Raw genomic sequence first — 13,584 nt, 5'->3', positions numbered from 1 at the left:
TTCTGTAAAATCAGGTACTTTAATTTCTGTTTGTAATATTAATGTAAGTAAAATAGGCATAAATGCCAAAGAAATTAGTAGTTGCATGTAGGTAATAAGTGTTGCTGCATGACACTTAGCTTGAATCTTTCACTTCCTGAGTTGAAGGGATTTGGCTGCATCTCAGTAACCTGTGGGTAGATGGATCTCTTGGTACTCCATAGCAGTCCCCTTTGGCCAGTCTAGAAGAGGTACTGATGAGCTTTGTAGACCTTTAGGCTGGATACAGGGCCTTGAGAATTGTAGGAATACAAGGTGGTACTGTAAGTCAAGGGGCCAATTTTATAAACACTTACTTCTAAGGGCATGGCTAACTACTGGGGATAGGAATATATTTTATTATCTTAAAATTCTTAGCATCTGCTTTGAAAGAATGTTGTGTGCTCTGATATTTTGAACTCTGTGGAAGTTCTGTCTGCAAGGACTACAAGAGTAGATGTGTTTAAACATCGTCTGCAATCTTTAAAAAGACAAATTAAGAAAAAATAGGGAGGTGGACAGATGGCGGGACGGGAACTAGCTGATCATTTTGTGAGCACCCTCTGCTGTATCTTCAGGATTAGTTTAACTAACTAGTTTTATTCCCAGAACTTTTCCAACCCTGTGTATTTCTAGAGTTTTGATCTGTTGACCCTGACCTTTTAAAGAAAGGTTTTACTTAAATATAGAGCCGTGGTTCCCAAACTTGTTCTGCTGCTTGGGCGGGGAAAGCCCCTGGCGGACTGGGCCGGTTTGTTTACCTGCTACGGCCACAGGTTCAGCCGATCGCGGCTCCCAGTGGCCGCGGTTTGCTGCTCCAAGCTAATGGGAGCCGCTGGAAGCGGCGGAACAAGTTTGGGAACCACTGATATAGAGGAATGCTGGTATGTGAAGAACGCACATTTTGCTTTCCTCAACAAAGGCAAAACTGTAAGGCCCGGTGTACACTAGCAAATTAGGTTGGCATAAGATAAAATCCACACCCCTGCGTGGTGTAGTTGAGCCAACCTGAGTCCTTGCATTGACACTATTAGATCTGTTAGACCTTGCTACGGCCTCTCGGGAGGTGGATTACCTACACCAGTGGGCGAATCCCTCCTGTTGGCATGGGTAGTGTCTACACTGAAGTGCAGCAGGGGCATAACTGCAGCAGTGTAGCTGTGCTGCTCTGGCGTTTTAAGTGTAGACAAGCCCTTACTGAAGCGAGAGCAGGATCAGAAATAATCTCAACTCTCTCTTTTATATATATATCTAATATATATCCATATATAATCTCCCTCTCCCTCATGTATGTATGTGTATAAATAATGTGTGTCAGGCCCAAATCTGTGATCTCTTACTTGCGTGAGAAGTAAGATTAAGTTGGGGACTACTTGTCTGAGTGAGGATTTGCTGCAAAGGGTCCATAAAGAGAAACAGGTGTCCTCAAAGGGGGAGGGCTGTGGGAATCTTTAGGGAAATGAACCTGTTCATGTTTGAAATGGGTATTATAAACAGTGGAAAGTGAAAAGAAAATAAATGTGGCTGCTCCTTTTCCTTAGTATAGATTGATAAAATGGTAGAGCAAGGAAGTGCTTTATCCTCATTATTCTATGACCCATGCCTTATTTACTAAACACCATCCAATGTGAACAGTGAGTACAAAATTATTCATTTCCTCATGGTGTTTTCTAAGGTACTCATCAAAAAGCGTTACTTTTAATTTTAGTTGAGAAAAGTGAATAAATATGACCATGGGCTTGAAAATGTTACTTATTTCATGTTTTCACAAACTTGCCATTTAAGTAATTAATCCCCTTAAACAAGTATTCCAATTTTGTGTATTTGAAACTTCCACCACATAAATAGATTTTCTGTTTTCTCATAGATAGATTTCATAGACTTCATGAAGTCTATTTTTTCATTTATTTTAATTTTTGAAATTAGCTGTTGCTGTGTAATAAAGGCTTTTGTGCTTCCATATAATTTATGCAGTTGAGTATCTGGACTTATCAGTATTATGAATAATACATTTAATCATCACCAGCATTAAAAAGGATTTACATAATCCTCCCTTAATAAGATCTCATTTTAAAAAAGTAAAATGAAAATGGTAATTAACTGTAGTAAAAATGCAATAAAACAGGAGCTCCACCCACCCCCCTGACGCTTCATACAGTATTTTGAATCCTGTGGTCTCAGTCCTGGTAATGTTTCTTTGTGTAGTAGTCCTGTTTGAAGTAAATGGAGACTAGTCATATTAATAATTGTTAGCAGAATTGGGCCATTGTTCCTCCCTCCTTTGGAGGGTTTGGTTGTTTTTTTTGTTCATTTTTTCTTTCTCTGGTCGCACTGAAAATTCTTGGTCTGCCCTAGTTCATGGTAGTCTCATCCTTACCATTTCTCCTCTTTGCACTTCTGTTATTTCATCTATTAAGATTCCTAAAAATAACCCCAGATATATGTATCCTTGGGTGTACAACATGCAGCTCTTTCTCCCCCTTTTAAAGATCTTGTAAAAAAGTCAGGAAGAAAGATGGTATCCAAAAGAACAAAATCTGCTTCATGAAAGTGCTACTATTTAAGAATTACTATTAATGTTTGTTTGAATTTAAAGTAGAAGTTTTACTTACAACCTGTTAAGGTTTCTTGTTCTATTCAGGTCATCTTCCTTTATGCCCATTGTATTCTCAAGTTTTCTAATGGCACCTGTTTTGAGAAGAAATTTCTGTCTCTTCCTTTGACCCAGATACACACAGAAATTGCAGTGAGTGCAACCTTTTTTTGTACACTCAACTTGAGAGTGTTTTTCACTCAAAATTTTAAAGCAAGTGCTGCTCACAGCCATTTTGCTGACACCCTGCAAGCAGAAAGTGGGGCAATATCCTAAAAGAACTGGATATTATCTTGCCCTGGAATCAATGAACTATTGGAAAAAACAACGTTATTTAGACTAAGTCGAACACTGGAAACTTAGAAGTGTCAGAAGTTAGGTTGCTCGTTTAACTTCAGTTCACCTTCCTTGTTCTTTTGTATACAGGCAGTTCATTAAATCTTGTGTTCCAGTGCATTTTTTTTCCATAGGACCCTCTGCTTCATTCAGTGCACAGATTGGATAGTGGTAAGAGAATGAGGTAGCTGTCCAATATTTTTATTCTTATAACTCTTAGTGATCCCATATCTATTTACTGAACACCATCCAAAGTCTGCTGCGAATACAGAGTTATTCATTTCCTCCTGGTCTTTTGTAGGGCACTCATTCCCATAATATCAGAGTATGTCACAAACATTAATGAATTGATCTCCACTGAGAGGTCAGAGCGTTATCACCATTTTGCTGATGGAAACACTGAGAGATTTGCCTGAGGCCACACAATGAATGAGTGGCAGAACCAGGATAAGTACTCGGGACTTCTCACCAATAGGAGTTGTGGGGAAAAACAACTTGAGACAGCAGGACAAATTTATGAGTGCGATTGTGTGACAAGGTTGGTTGTAATGGTAGGGGACAGAGCTCAGCAGCCCTGAGGCTCGCTTCTGGTTTATGTCTCATGTTCCTAAAAGCTCATGCTTCAGGGTTTCAGCTGTCCACCAGCAGGGGTCAGGAAGGGATCCTCCCGCTCACCCCACAATGTATTATGGTGGGTGGGTGGGTGGCTTTTTTTTTTTTTTTTTTGGTCCTTTTGAAGGATAAAAGATGGCCACAGCTGGAGAAATGGGACACTGGGTGGGGTGGACCAGTGCTTTGAGGTGGCACCAAGCATTCTCTCTGTCTGGCTAGTTCTTGCTCACATGCTCGGGATCCGATTGTCATATGTGGAATCGGGATGGAATTTTCCCCTATGTCAGATTGGGGAAACCTAAAGGGGGCGGGGGTGTTTCACCTTCTCCTGCAGCGTGTAGGTGCCATCACCTGCCAAGATCATCTAGGTATATTTCACTTAATCATTTCCCTGCTCTTGTGGGGTGCTTAGGTCTATGGTGCACCTCAGTCCCTCCTGTTCTTTGCCCGTGGTGCACAATAGTGTAGTCTCCTGAGAGTGTAATACTTTGGGCTAATTTCAGTTAATGTGTGGATGGATGCAGGGTGATGTCGGTGTCTTGTGATATGCAGGAGGCAGATGATCCATTGGTTTCTTCTGGCCTTAAACGCTGTTCATTTTTCCAGACCACACTGCCTTACTGACAGAGATGCTAAACATCTGCAGCTCCCATTTACTTCATCTGCGGTTGTTTGTGAGTGCTTAGCACTCCTGCAAATCAGGCCCCGGATGATTAAAATTGGGCACCTGGGAAATTTTGGAACGCGCGATTACCTGGAAACACTTCGGTTTAAGTGACTTGCTCAGCATCACATAGAAACTCTGATGGAAGCAGGGATACAAACGAGTTCTGGTGTTCATCGGACTTAACCATAAAACTATCCTTTTTCTTCCTTCAGTCCACTATCTCATTCACTACGCACCTCCGAGCTTCTGCAACAGATGAGGCAGAGAACTTACAATCTCATTCACCATGTAACCCTGAGTTCCATTCATCCTGTGCACTAAATTGAAAAAATAGCATGTGATCATGTAACTAAGGAGTTATCCTAATGTATACGCACAGGAAAGCGGAATTAAGGTTGCATAGCAATTGAAAGGTTGGAAATGGCAGAAGTGCTTCATTATTTTCTTGTTTCAGTTTTCACCAAGAAGGTTGGTGGTGATTGGACGTCTTGCATAGTGAATGCCAGTGAAAATGAGGTAGGATCAGAAGAGGCTAAAATAGGGAAAGAATAAGTTAAAAATTACTTGGACAAATTAGATGTTTTCAAGTCACCAGGGCCTGATGAAATACTCAAGGAGCTGACTAAGGAGATATCTGAGCCACTAACAATTATCTTTGAGAAGTCATGGAAGAGGGGAGAGATTCCAGAAGACTGAAAAAGGGCAAATATAGTGCCCATCTATAAAAAGGGAAATAAGGACAACCCAGGGAATTACAGACCAGTCAACTTAACTTCTTTCCGGGTGCAGATAATTAAGCAATCAGTTTGCAAACATCTAGAAGATAATAAGGTGATAAGTAACAGTCAGCATGGCTTTGTCAAAAACAAATCGTGTCAAACCAACCTGATTGCTTTCTTTGACAGGGTAGCAAGCTTTGTGTGTAGGGGGGAAGCGTTAGATGTGGTATATCTTGACTTTACTAAAGTTTTTAATACTCTCACATGACCTTGTCATCAATAAACTAGGGAAATCCCACCTAAATGGAGCTACTATAAGGTGGGTGCAAAACTGGTCGGAAAATCATTCTTGGAGCGTAGTTATCAGTGGTTTACAGTCATGCTGCAAGGGCATAACGAGTGGGGTCCTACAGGGATCAGTTCTGGGTCCGGTTCTGTTCAATATCTTCATCAGTGATTTAAATAATCGCATACAGAGTACACTTATAAAGTTTGCGGACGGTACCAAGCTGGGAGGGGTTCCAAGTGCTTTAGAGGATAGGATTAAAATTCAAAATGATCTGGACAAATTGGAGAAATGGTGTTAAGTAAATGGGATGAAATTCAATAAGGACAAATGCAAAGTACTCGACTTAGGAAGGAGCAATCAGCTGCACACATAAAAAATGGGAAATGATTGCCTTGGAAGGAGTACTGTGGAAAGGGAGCTGGGGGTCATAGTGGACCACAAGCTAAATGAGTCAACAGTGTAATGCTGTTGCAAAAAAGGTGAACATCATTCTGGGATGTATTAGAAGAAGTGTTGTAAGAAATAATTCTTCTGCTCTACTCTGCTCTGATTAGGCCTCACCTGGAGTATCGTGTCCAGTTCTAGGCACCACATTTCAGGAAGGCTATTGACAAATCGGAGAGAGTCCAGAGAAGAGCAACAGAAATGACTAAAGGTCTAGAAAACATGACCTAAGAGGAAAGATTTGAAAAAATTGGGTTTGTTTAGTCTGGAAAAGAGAAGACTGAGAGGGGACATAACAGTTTTCAAGTATGTAAAAGGTTCTTAAAAGGAAGAGGCAGAAAAATAGTTTTTTTAATCTCTGAGGATAGGACAAGAAGCAATGGGCTTAAATTGCAGCAAGGGAGGTTTAGGTTGGACATTAGGAAAAACTTCCTAACTGTCAGTGTGGTTAAGCACTGGAATAAATTGTCTAGGGAGGTTGTGGAATCTCCATCATGGGAGATTTTTAAGAACTGGTTAGACAAGCACCTGTCAAGAATGGTCTAGATCGGGGTGGGCAAACTTTTTGGCCCAAGGGCCACATCGGGGTGTGAAACTGTATGGAGGGCTGGGTAGGGAAGGCTTTGTCCCCTCCCGTCTCCTGACTGCCCCCTCCCCTGGGATTCCACCCCCTATCCAACCCCCTCTGCTCCCTGTACCCTGACTGCCCTGACCTATCCACACCCCCGCCCCCCTGACAGGCCCCCCGGGACTCCCATGCCCTATCCAACCCCCTGTTCCCTGACTGCCCCAGAACCTCCGCCCCATCCAACCGCTCCCTGTCCCCTGACTGCCCCCCAGGACCCGCTACCTAACCTTGTCACCGCTGTGTCTGCGTGCCACCCCCTTACCATGCCACTCAGAGCAGCAATAGCTCGCAGCTGCGCTGCCCCCACGGTGGCATAGCAGCATGGGAGGGGGAATAATGGGGGAGGGGCCGGGGGCTCAGGGGCCAGGCAGGACATTCCCGTGGGCTGGATGTGGTCCGTAGGCTGTAGTTTGCCCACCTCTGGTCTAGATAATTAATCCTGCCATGAGTGCAGGGGACTGGACTAAATGACCTCTCAAGGTCTCTTCCAGTTCTGCCAGTCTATGAAATGTCAGAATTTCAAGTGGTCAACTTTGCATCCTAAATAGCCTTCTTTTAGTGTAGTTTTCTTACATGTAATTTACTAGATTTTTTTTAAACAAAAAAGGTTTTAAAAAAAAATGTATTATGTTCAATGATAACATACCTTCCTTCCAAAAGGAAAACGGTGACTCAAAGTTTATATGTCAGCCACACTGAACAGAAATGAACAGAATTTTCAAGGTCGAAGAAATGGGACTTATCTGGCCTCAGTTTTCTCCTTGGGGCAGACTTGTGGTGAGGGGGAGTGGGAACTTGCAAGTATCTCTCTTATAATGGAAAGAGTTTGGTAACCGACATATATAGGTCAATATTAGGCTTCCCTATAATAGAGTGTGTTTCCAAAGAGAACTTTACAGAAAATGTGTTCGAGCTTTGCTGTCATCACCTAAGATCAAAAGGTGCTGTGAAACTTTAATATGTCTAGTTACAGATGTTTGATGAAATACTATTTAAAGCCATTGTGCCTGTTAACTGTGGATTACTCTTGTGGAATTAGTAAGGCTGTCTGACCACCTTTGAGCTAGTATACTGAAAAAAGGAGCCTGTCTATGATATTTGTTAGAAATGTTTCATAATATCTTGGCATGTACAGAAATCTGTTTTTCAGGTTCCTAAATTTCAGCTGGTGGAGAGTGTACTCTCAAATATATAATCTTTAATGAGGATCTATTTTATGTCATTAACAGCTTTTCCCCTTAAGACAACTCAGTCTTATCAAGATTTGTCACAGAGGAACAATTCTGTCTATTTATAATCTATTTATGCTATTGCTTGAATCTTCAGGAAGGAGACTTATGGCTCTGAGTATAAATAGTTAAATAAGACTATGTAAAAGCAGTTAATATTGAGATAATGTTGTGATGCTAACCATTTGGTGTCTTCCAAGGTTGTTTGAGCCTCCTTGAAGAATCTTGGTTGAGTCCTTCTTTATACGTAATACAGATAAAATTCATAAACACAGATGTGTCAACTTGGAAATGAAATTATATTTAGCTATGCAGACTTCCAGTCATTCAGTTTTAAGCCTTAGTAAAGTCTAAATTGAAACTGTTGTAGGTCTTCTGCTCTGTAGATGAGTTTGCTAGCCTCAACTATGTTTGGCCACAGCTGTGTCTAACTTTTTTTTCTGACTAGTGGAGAGCAGTGTTTTTCTGAAAACAAAGCTTATAATTATGCAACAGGCTGTTTATAGCTTTACTGTTTTCAGATGAAAAAGATTCCTCCCCACAATAATCATGGAAACTGTCCTAAAACCCTGATCTTTTAAGCACAGTTGTGGTTAGCATGTTCAGACTGGTGTGGAGAGGACTAATGAGTTAAGCCATGAAGGTATTTCTGCAAATAATTTCAGAAATTGTAGTTAGTTTTTTGTAAGATAAGTGGGCATAGACTTGAATAAAAGAAATCAAGAGCTATAAATAACCATGTTATTAAGGCTGTAAATAACACATCCATATTCTTAAAACTTTAACAGAACATATCCAGTTACCACCTGACCACATCAATCCATTTGTTTATCTTTTCCCTCTACCCTTCAGCTGTCTGTCTTGTCTTCAGGGTGTAAGCTCTTTGGGGCAGGACACTACTTTTGTTTCTGTTTGAACAACACCAAGCATATTGTGGGCACTGTACTGGATGCTAATTAATAGTACGTAGAAGCATAGACTAGAATAATTGCTAGTAGAGACTAATACATAGCAGTTTTGTAAAATTTTTTTCTTCCTCCTGGAAAGCGGGGGGGGAGGGAGGGAGTGCTAAGATTTTGAAGTGTGAGTAAAAGTATTTTTTTCCGTTCTAGTAAAGAGCAAATGAGTCGATAACATGCTTGATGGTAAATATTCATGAAATTTTGTAAGGCTGAGATTGTGTTACGGTCAGATTATTATGTAATTATATGCTGAATGCCTGGCAGAATCAGGGCTAGAGGAATATGCAATACATCAGTATTTAAGACATGCTTTTGTCTTTCAAGTTCATGACATCCAAATCAATCATGGATTACTGGCTCCTACTCAGTATGACACCTTAGCATGCTTTTTACTGCCATTCAATCCCAGTTAGAGCCTATGCATAGGGTTACGGTAAGTATTGTATTTTTAATTTATATATCTTTTACAGTACTTGTGTATCACACGATAAATAACAGTAAGGCCTTTTAAACATAGCTAGAGTTGGCCAATATTGTAAAAATAATTACAAAATAAAAAGGGGACTTATTTTACCATTCTGTGCTGTCTCCAGTGGGGTTCACATCACCAGCAGAGCACATGTTAGGGCAGGAGGCAGTAATCTATTACTGGCATGGATGTCCTGGAACTGAGAATGATCTATCTCTCTCTTTTTGGGGGCGGGGGGAAAGCAGAAGCATTCACCACATAATTAAGAATTTATTTCCTTTAAAAATGCATAATAAATGTAGATAATCTTAAAACGTTGAATTTTCTAGTAATATTTTTGAGAATGATTTAAAGTACTACATCCAGTGGTAAATGGAGTAAATGTCAATGCCAACAAGATCTGTGGTGTTACATGAAGTGTGTATCAATGTTATTTCAGTGAGGAGGACATGTACCGTGATGCAGAAGAAATAGAGAGAGAAAAAGTATTACCTGTTTGTGAGACAGGCTCCTCAGGTACATTTGAACTTTAGTATATGGCATTACACACATACAGTAGAATAGCTTATTGTTATAATGACACTTCTAGCTTTGTTGCCTTCATCCGCAAAGAGCTTGTGCTCAACTGTATCTGTGTGTAAATGTGATGGCGGTTACTGCTCACAGTTGAACACAAGGCACATTTTCATCCAGTGAAAACTATGTAATAGAAAATCACTTTGGCTACGATCGGACTTTTACGATCGGACCTGTAATTTTTCTCTTTCACTCTCAAAATTTCCTCACACCCAATTGAAAGAGTTGATGATGGATGACTATTGTGTGTTGTGCTTGTACATGTGTAACAGGGCTTGAAAAATTTATCAAACGCTACTAGCTAATAGGCAATATGAAAGTTCCCCCAGCTGGGAGCTGTGGCCTGTGTTCTTCACTGCTAGCACACCACTACCAACTACTTGGAATGGAAGTTTGTGGGATTTCCAGGAACGGCTGTGTTTCTCAGCCCTCCCTGGAGAAATAAACTTCTCCTACCATACTTGGCTAGTAAGTGTTTGATAAATGTGGGTGGGGTTCTTGCACCTCTGTCTCTTTACTTTTTGAGGGGAGGGAGGGAAGCTCTCCTTTCATTCTGTCTGGCTGCTGTGGGATGGAGAGAGTTTACTGGTCTCCCCTTTTCTTCTCACGCTTTTTTTTTTTTTTTCCCCTTCCCCTTCCTAGGGGCGGGGAGGAGAAGGGGGAGTTGCTGGGGTCTCTTCCTTGCTGGATCACACCATAATTTTTGCTTTCTCTCAGCTTTCCTGAGCATTTTTTTTTCTGATACTAACAGAGGATACTATTTTTTTATCATTAGCTATGAGCTGTGCTACACCAATTTCTTTGATTAGCACTGGTTTTATTTTTGTTTGTATTGATGAATAAAGTACAACCACTTCATTGTGTAGCTCTGTTTTTTACTTCTCCTTAATTTAATGTATATTATGTGTGATCAATCTTGGCAGAAAATAAACTCAGTGTTGCACCTGAAATGGATATCATAGAGTACTGCCAGAAAGAATGGAGAGGCAATACAGCGGTGGCAAAACGTATGAAAAAGGTATGACCCCGCCCCCGAAGGTTTTTTGTAACTTTTTGCTAACATAGGCCCATATTGTGGAAACACTTACTCAGTGCATGATTCTTTTATGTTGATTTGGCTTACAAGTATGAACTATGTGCTGTTCACAATAGTTTAATTATTAAATTTCTTTACCTGGTGAGGGTGGTGACAGAGTTTTGAGAGGCTTCGTTTATTAAGGTTTTATTTCTACAAAGGCACTTTGATACCCTCTGTCATGAAGATGTTAGTGGTACCAGGTCATTGAGATGACTCCTTCCCACCAATTTTAAACCCTCTATCTGCTATAACAAATGGCTGCCAACACTTTCTTTGCAGTTTGAAAGCAACTGTGGCTGGGTGGATGACCAGAAATGATAACTTCGAAAAAGAAAAGTTTGAGACTTTAACCTGAGCCTTTAATTCTCTTGAAAAACTGCTGGGTTTTTATTTATTTATTTATTTTCAGGTAGATCTAGAATGGGAAAATTTAAAAATCATAATTTTTTCTGATTTTTTTTTTAACTAACTAGTTCTTGGAATATCTGTTTTGATTGCTAAATAGTTTGCAAAATCATTAACAGAATACACAAGGAGATTTATAAAATACAATTTTTTCCCTTTAAATGAGAGAGACTTTTTACTTAAGTTCAAAGATAAATCTCCTCTCTGAGAGCTGATGAGAGAAATAAAGGCAAAACTTTGCTTTAGCTGTAAATGCCATTGACTGTAGTACAGAAAATACAGAATCTAGACTTACGGTCCTCTTACATAAGCAAAGGAGGAACTGATCTTCAGCTTAGTCTTAGTTCTTTGGCCTTGCTTTCTCAATATGAACAAGTAATGTATGTCTTTTAGATGGGGAGAAACTTACCAGAACACTTCAAATGCACACACTTCTTTGCTGGAGGGAGAATAAAAGAGAATGAACCACACGTGACAAATATTGGTCTTGTTGCTTAATGAACTGCTGAAAGATGCTCAGTCGGTGGAGTTGAGAATAGAATAAGAACTTAAAGAACAGAGCGCTTTTGTTTTAAATTTGATTTATTTTTAAAATCTTAAATCTAAATGTTCTGTTTGTTTGGAGTCCTAAGCAGTTTTTGCTGTTTTTAAAATAACTTTTAAAAGCCTTTTTATTGACCATGAGTACTTATTACTTTGCAGTGGGCTTTAAGTGTCATTAGGCCAGATTCTATTCTTGCAACTTGCTGCAAGATATGAGAGCAGAATTTGACCCTTTGAATGAAGTGTGTAGTGTTGCTGGGCTTCAGTTCAGGCCTGACCAAGAAAACAGAAAATGAGGGCAGAATTGATTGTAAAGTATCATGCCTCAGGGTAACTTCCCTTGTTCTGCTGGTGAGTGCATTGGTAGCGTGCACTGCAACAGAGTGACTGGCAGTACTCATCGAAAAAACTCTAAGAACATGTTTTTTATCATTAAAATGATCTCTCTTAAGCATATCCTAAAACAAACTCTGGTACTGGAGCAGAAATCCACGCAGTATTAAATAAATATACAATAATAGAAGCAGGCATTAAATAAACAAGTGTGTGGTGAGGTACGGTGTAAACAAGACACACCTCTATGGCAATTTTGCTTAGTAACAGCTGAACTAAAGCAAGGCTGTTTTTTGTCATACTTGTGCAACTGGGTGTCAAAACACTGTCTGCTGCATTTACCAGAGGATTGTATGATTTTTGTATGTATCTGCCAATTTCAACAAATAAAAAGTCTGCTTAGGGCCATTCAAGGTTTTTTCTTTTCAATCAGTGTGCGTATAGTTCTAAAGCACCCATTGCCATAGTTCTCAGCACTGTTATGCAGGGTGTCTTGTGCCAGTGGGACAACCTTCCTGCATCATATTTTTGGCTTATGTAGTGTGTTTTGTCTTGGCAAGAACATTACTAGATATACAGTCTCTCTTTTGCAGTCCTCCCATCCACCCCTCCCCAATAAAAGTTTATACTTTGGTGGATGGGGGGGAGGAGGAGGCGGCGGAGGCAGCTAACAAAGGGGGTTTTGGGTGGAGTGAGGCTAGCTGAACAAAGAGTATGATTAAAAAAAAATGAGGGGGAAAATGAAGATCTTTTATTTGCTTGCTATCGTTCATTAGCTCTCAATTTTTGTATGATTGTTGAAGAATCTAATTTTTCAACATGTAAAATTAACAATTTTGTTAATGTAATGCTGTTATAAAACTGGAGTCCTCTATATTTACATAGAAATGTGCCTCAAGCCGTGTCCATGCACGTATCTCCACACTTACCTGCCAGAGAGCCCCAACTCTGCAGTGAGGAGAACACCTGCAGGTTGTAAGCGGCTCATTCAGGAACATTCTACACGTTTTAATTAACGGGCCAGTTCTGATGCTGATATTTCACATGGTCCAGCCAGCATCTTTAGTAATGTCCTTTGGTCCAAAACGTACAATAGGCAGAATTTTCAAAAGTGCCTGAGAGACTCAGGAGCACAGATCTCCTTGAAAGTCTGTGAATTGTGCTCCTTAAGTCACTTTGGCAATTCCCTGAACCTTCTAATAAACTCCTCCTTTTAATGATTGGTTTGGTTTCTCACTTCAGCTACTGTGGGTCGTTGCATTTTTTTTTTATAGCTTCTATTCCTATTAGATTTATCAAATAAAGGCATTTGAGCTTTCTGTGTGGAATATTGGGCCAAATGCTGTTGACTGTTAACTAGATCTGTAATTTGAGCATGTAATTTGAGCAATTATGTCAGGACTAATGAGGGTTTGATGTATTTTATGCATAGGGTTATTGCAGTTTATTTTGTATTCTTATACAGGGATATGAAGCAGTTTCTCAGAAGTTTACCTCTATAAGGAGAGTGCGAGGTGATAACTATTGTGCTCTCAGAGCAACGTTGTTCCAGGCACTGAGCCAAACTTCTGAACTTCCTGACTGGCTTCAGAATGAGGACTTAACGTTGGTATGCTTCAAACTTATATCTCCTGATAAGTAAGAACTAACACTTTTTCTCTGTTGCGCAATGTTGTGGCCTCA

The 13,584-nt window shown here is 40.0% G+C and overlaps 1 protein-coding gene across 4 annotated transcripts in view; it reads left to right on the top strand.

The window, feature by feature from the left end:
- The window catches only part of OTULIN (OTU deubiquitinase with linear linkage specificity), a 50,913-nt gene that overhangs the window by 22,736 nt on the left and 14,593 nt on the right, over window positions 1-13,584 (top strand). For all 4 annotated transcript variants that reach the window (XM_077810775.1, XM_077810779.1, XM_077810776.1 and 1 more), the window contains 3 exons: window positions 9,406-9,482; window positions 10,466-10,560; window positions 13,367-13,510. In XM_077810775.1, coding sequence (XP_077666901.1) covers window positions 9,406-9,482; window positions 10,466-10,560; window positions 13,367-13,510 — 316 coding nt within the window. The remainder of the gene's footprint in view (window positions 1-9,405; window positions 9,483-10,465; window positions 10,561-13,366; window positions 13,511-13,584) is intronic.

The sequence above is a fragment of the Eretmochelys imbricata genome, chromosome 2 (assembly GCF_965152235.1).
Source record: "Eretmochelys imbricata isolate rEreImb1 chromosome 2, rEreImb1.hap1, whole genome shotgun sequence".
Lineage (NCBI taxonomy): Eukaryota > Metazoa > Chordata > Testudines > Cheloniidae > Eretmochelys > Eretmochelys imbricata.
Note: the sequence above shows the minus strand (reverse complement) of the source record. Positions and strands in the feature narration are given on the sequence as shown.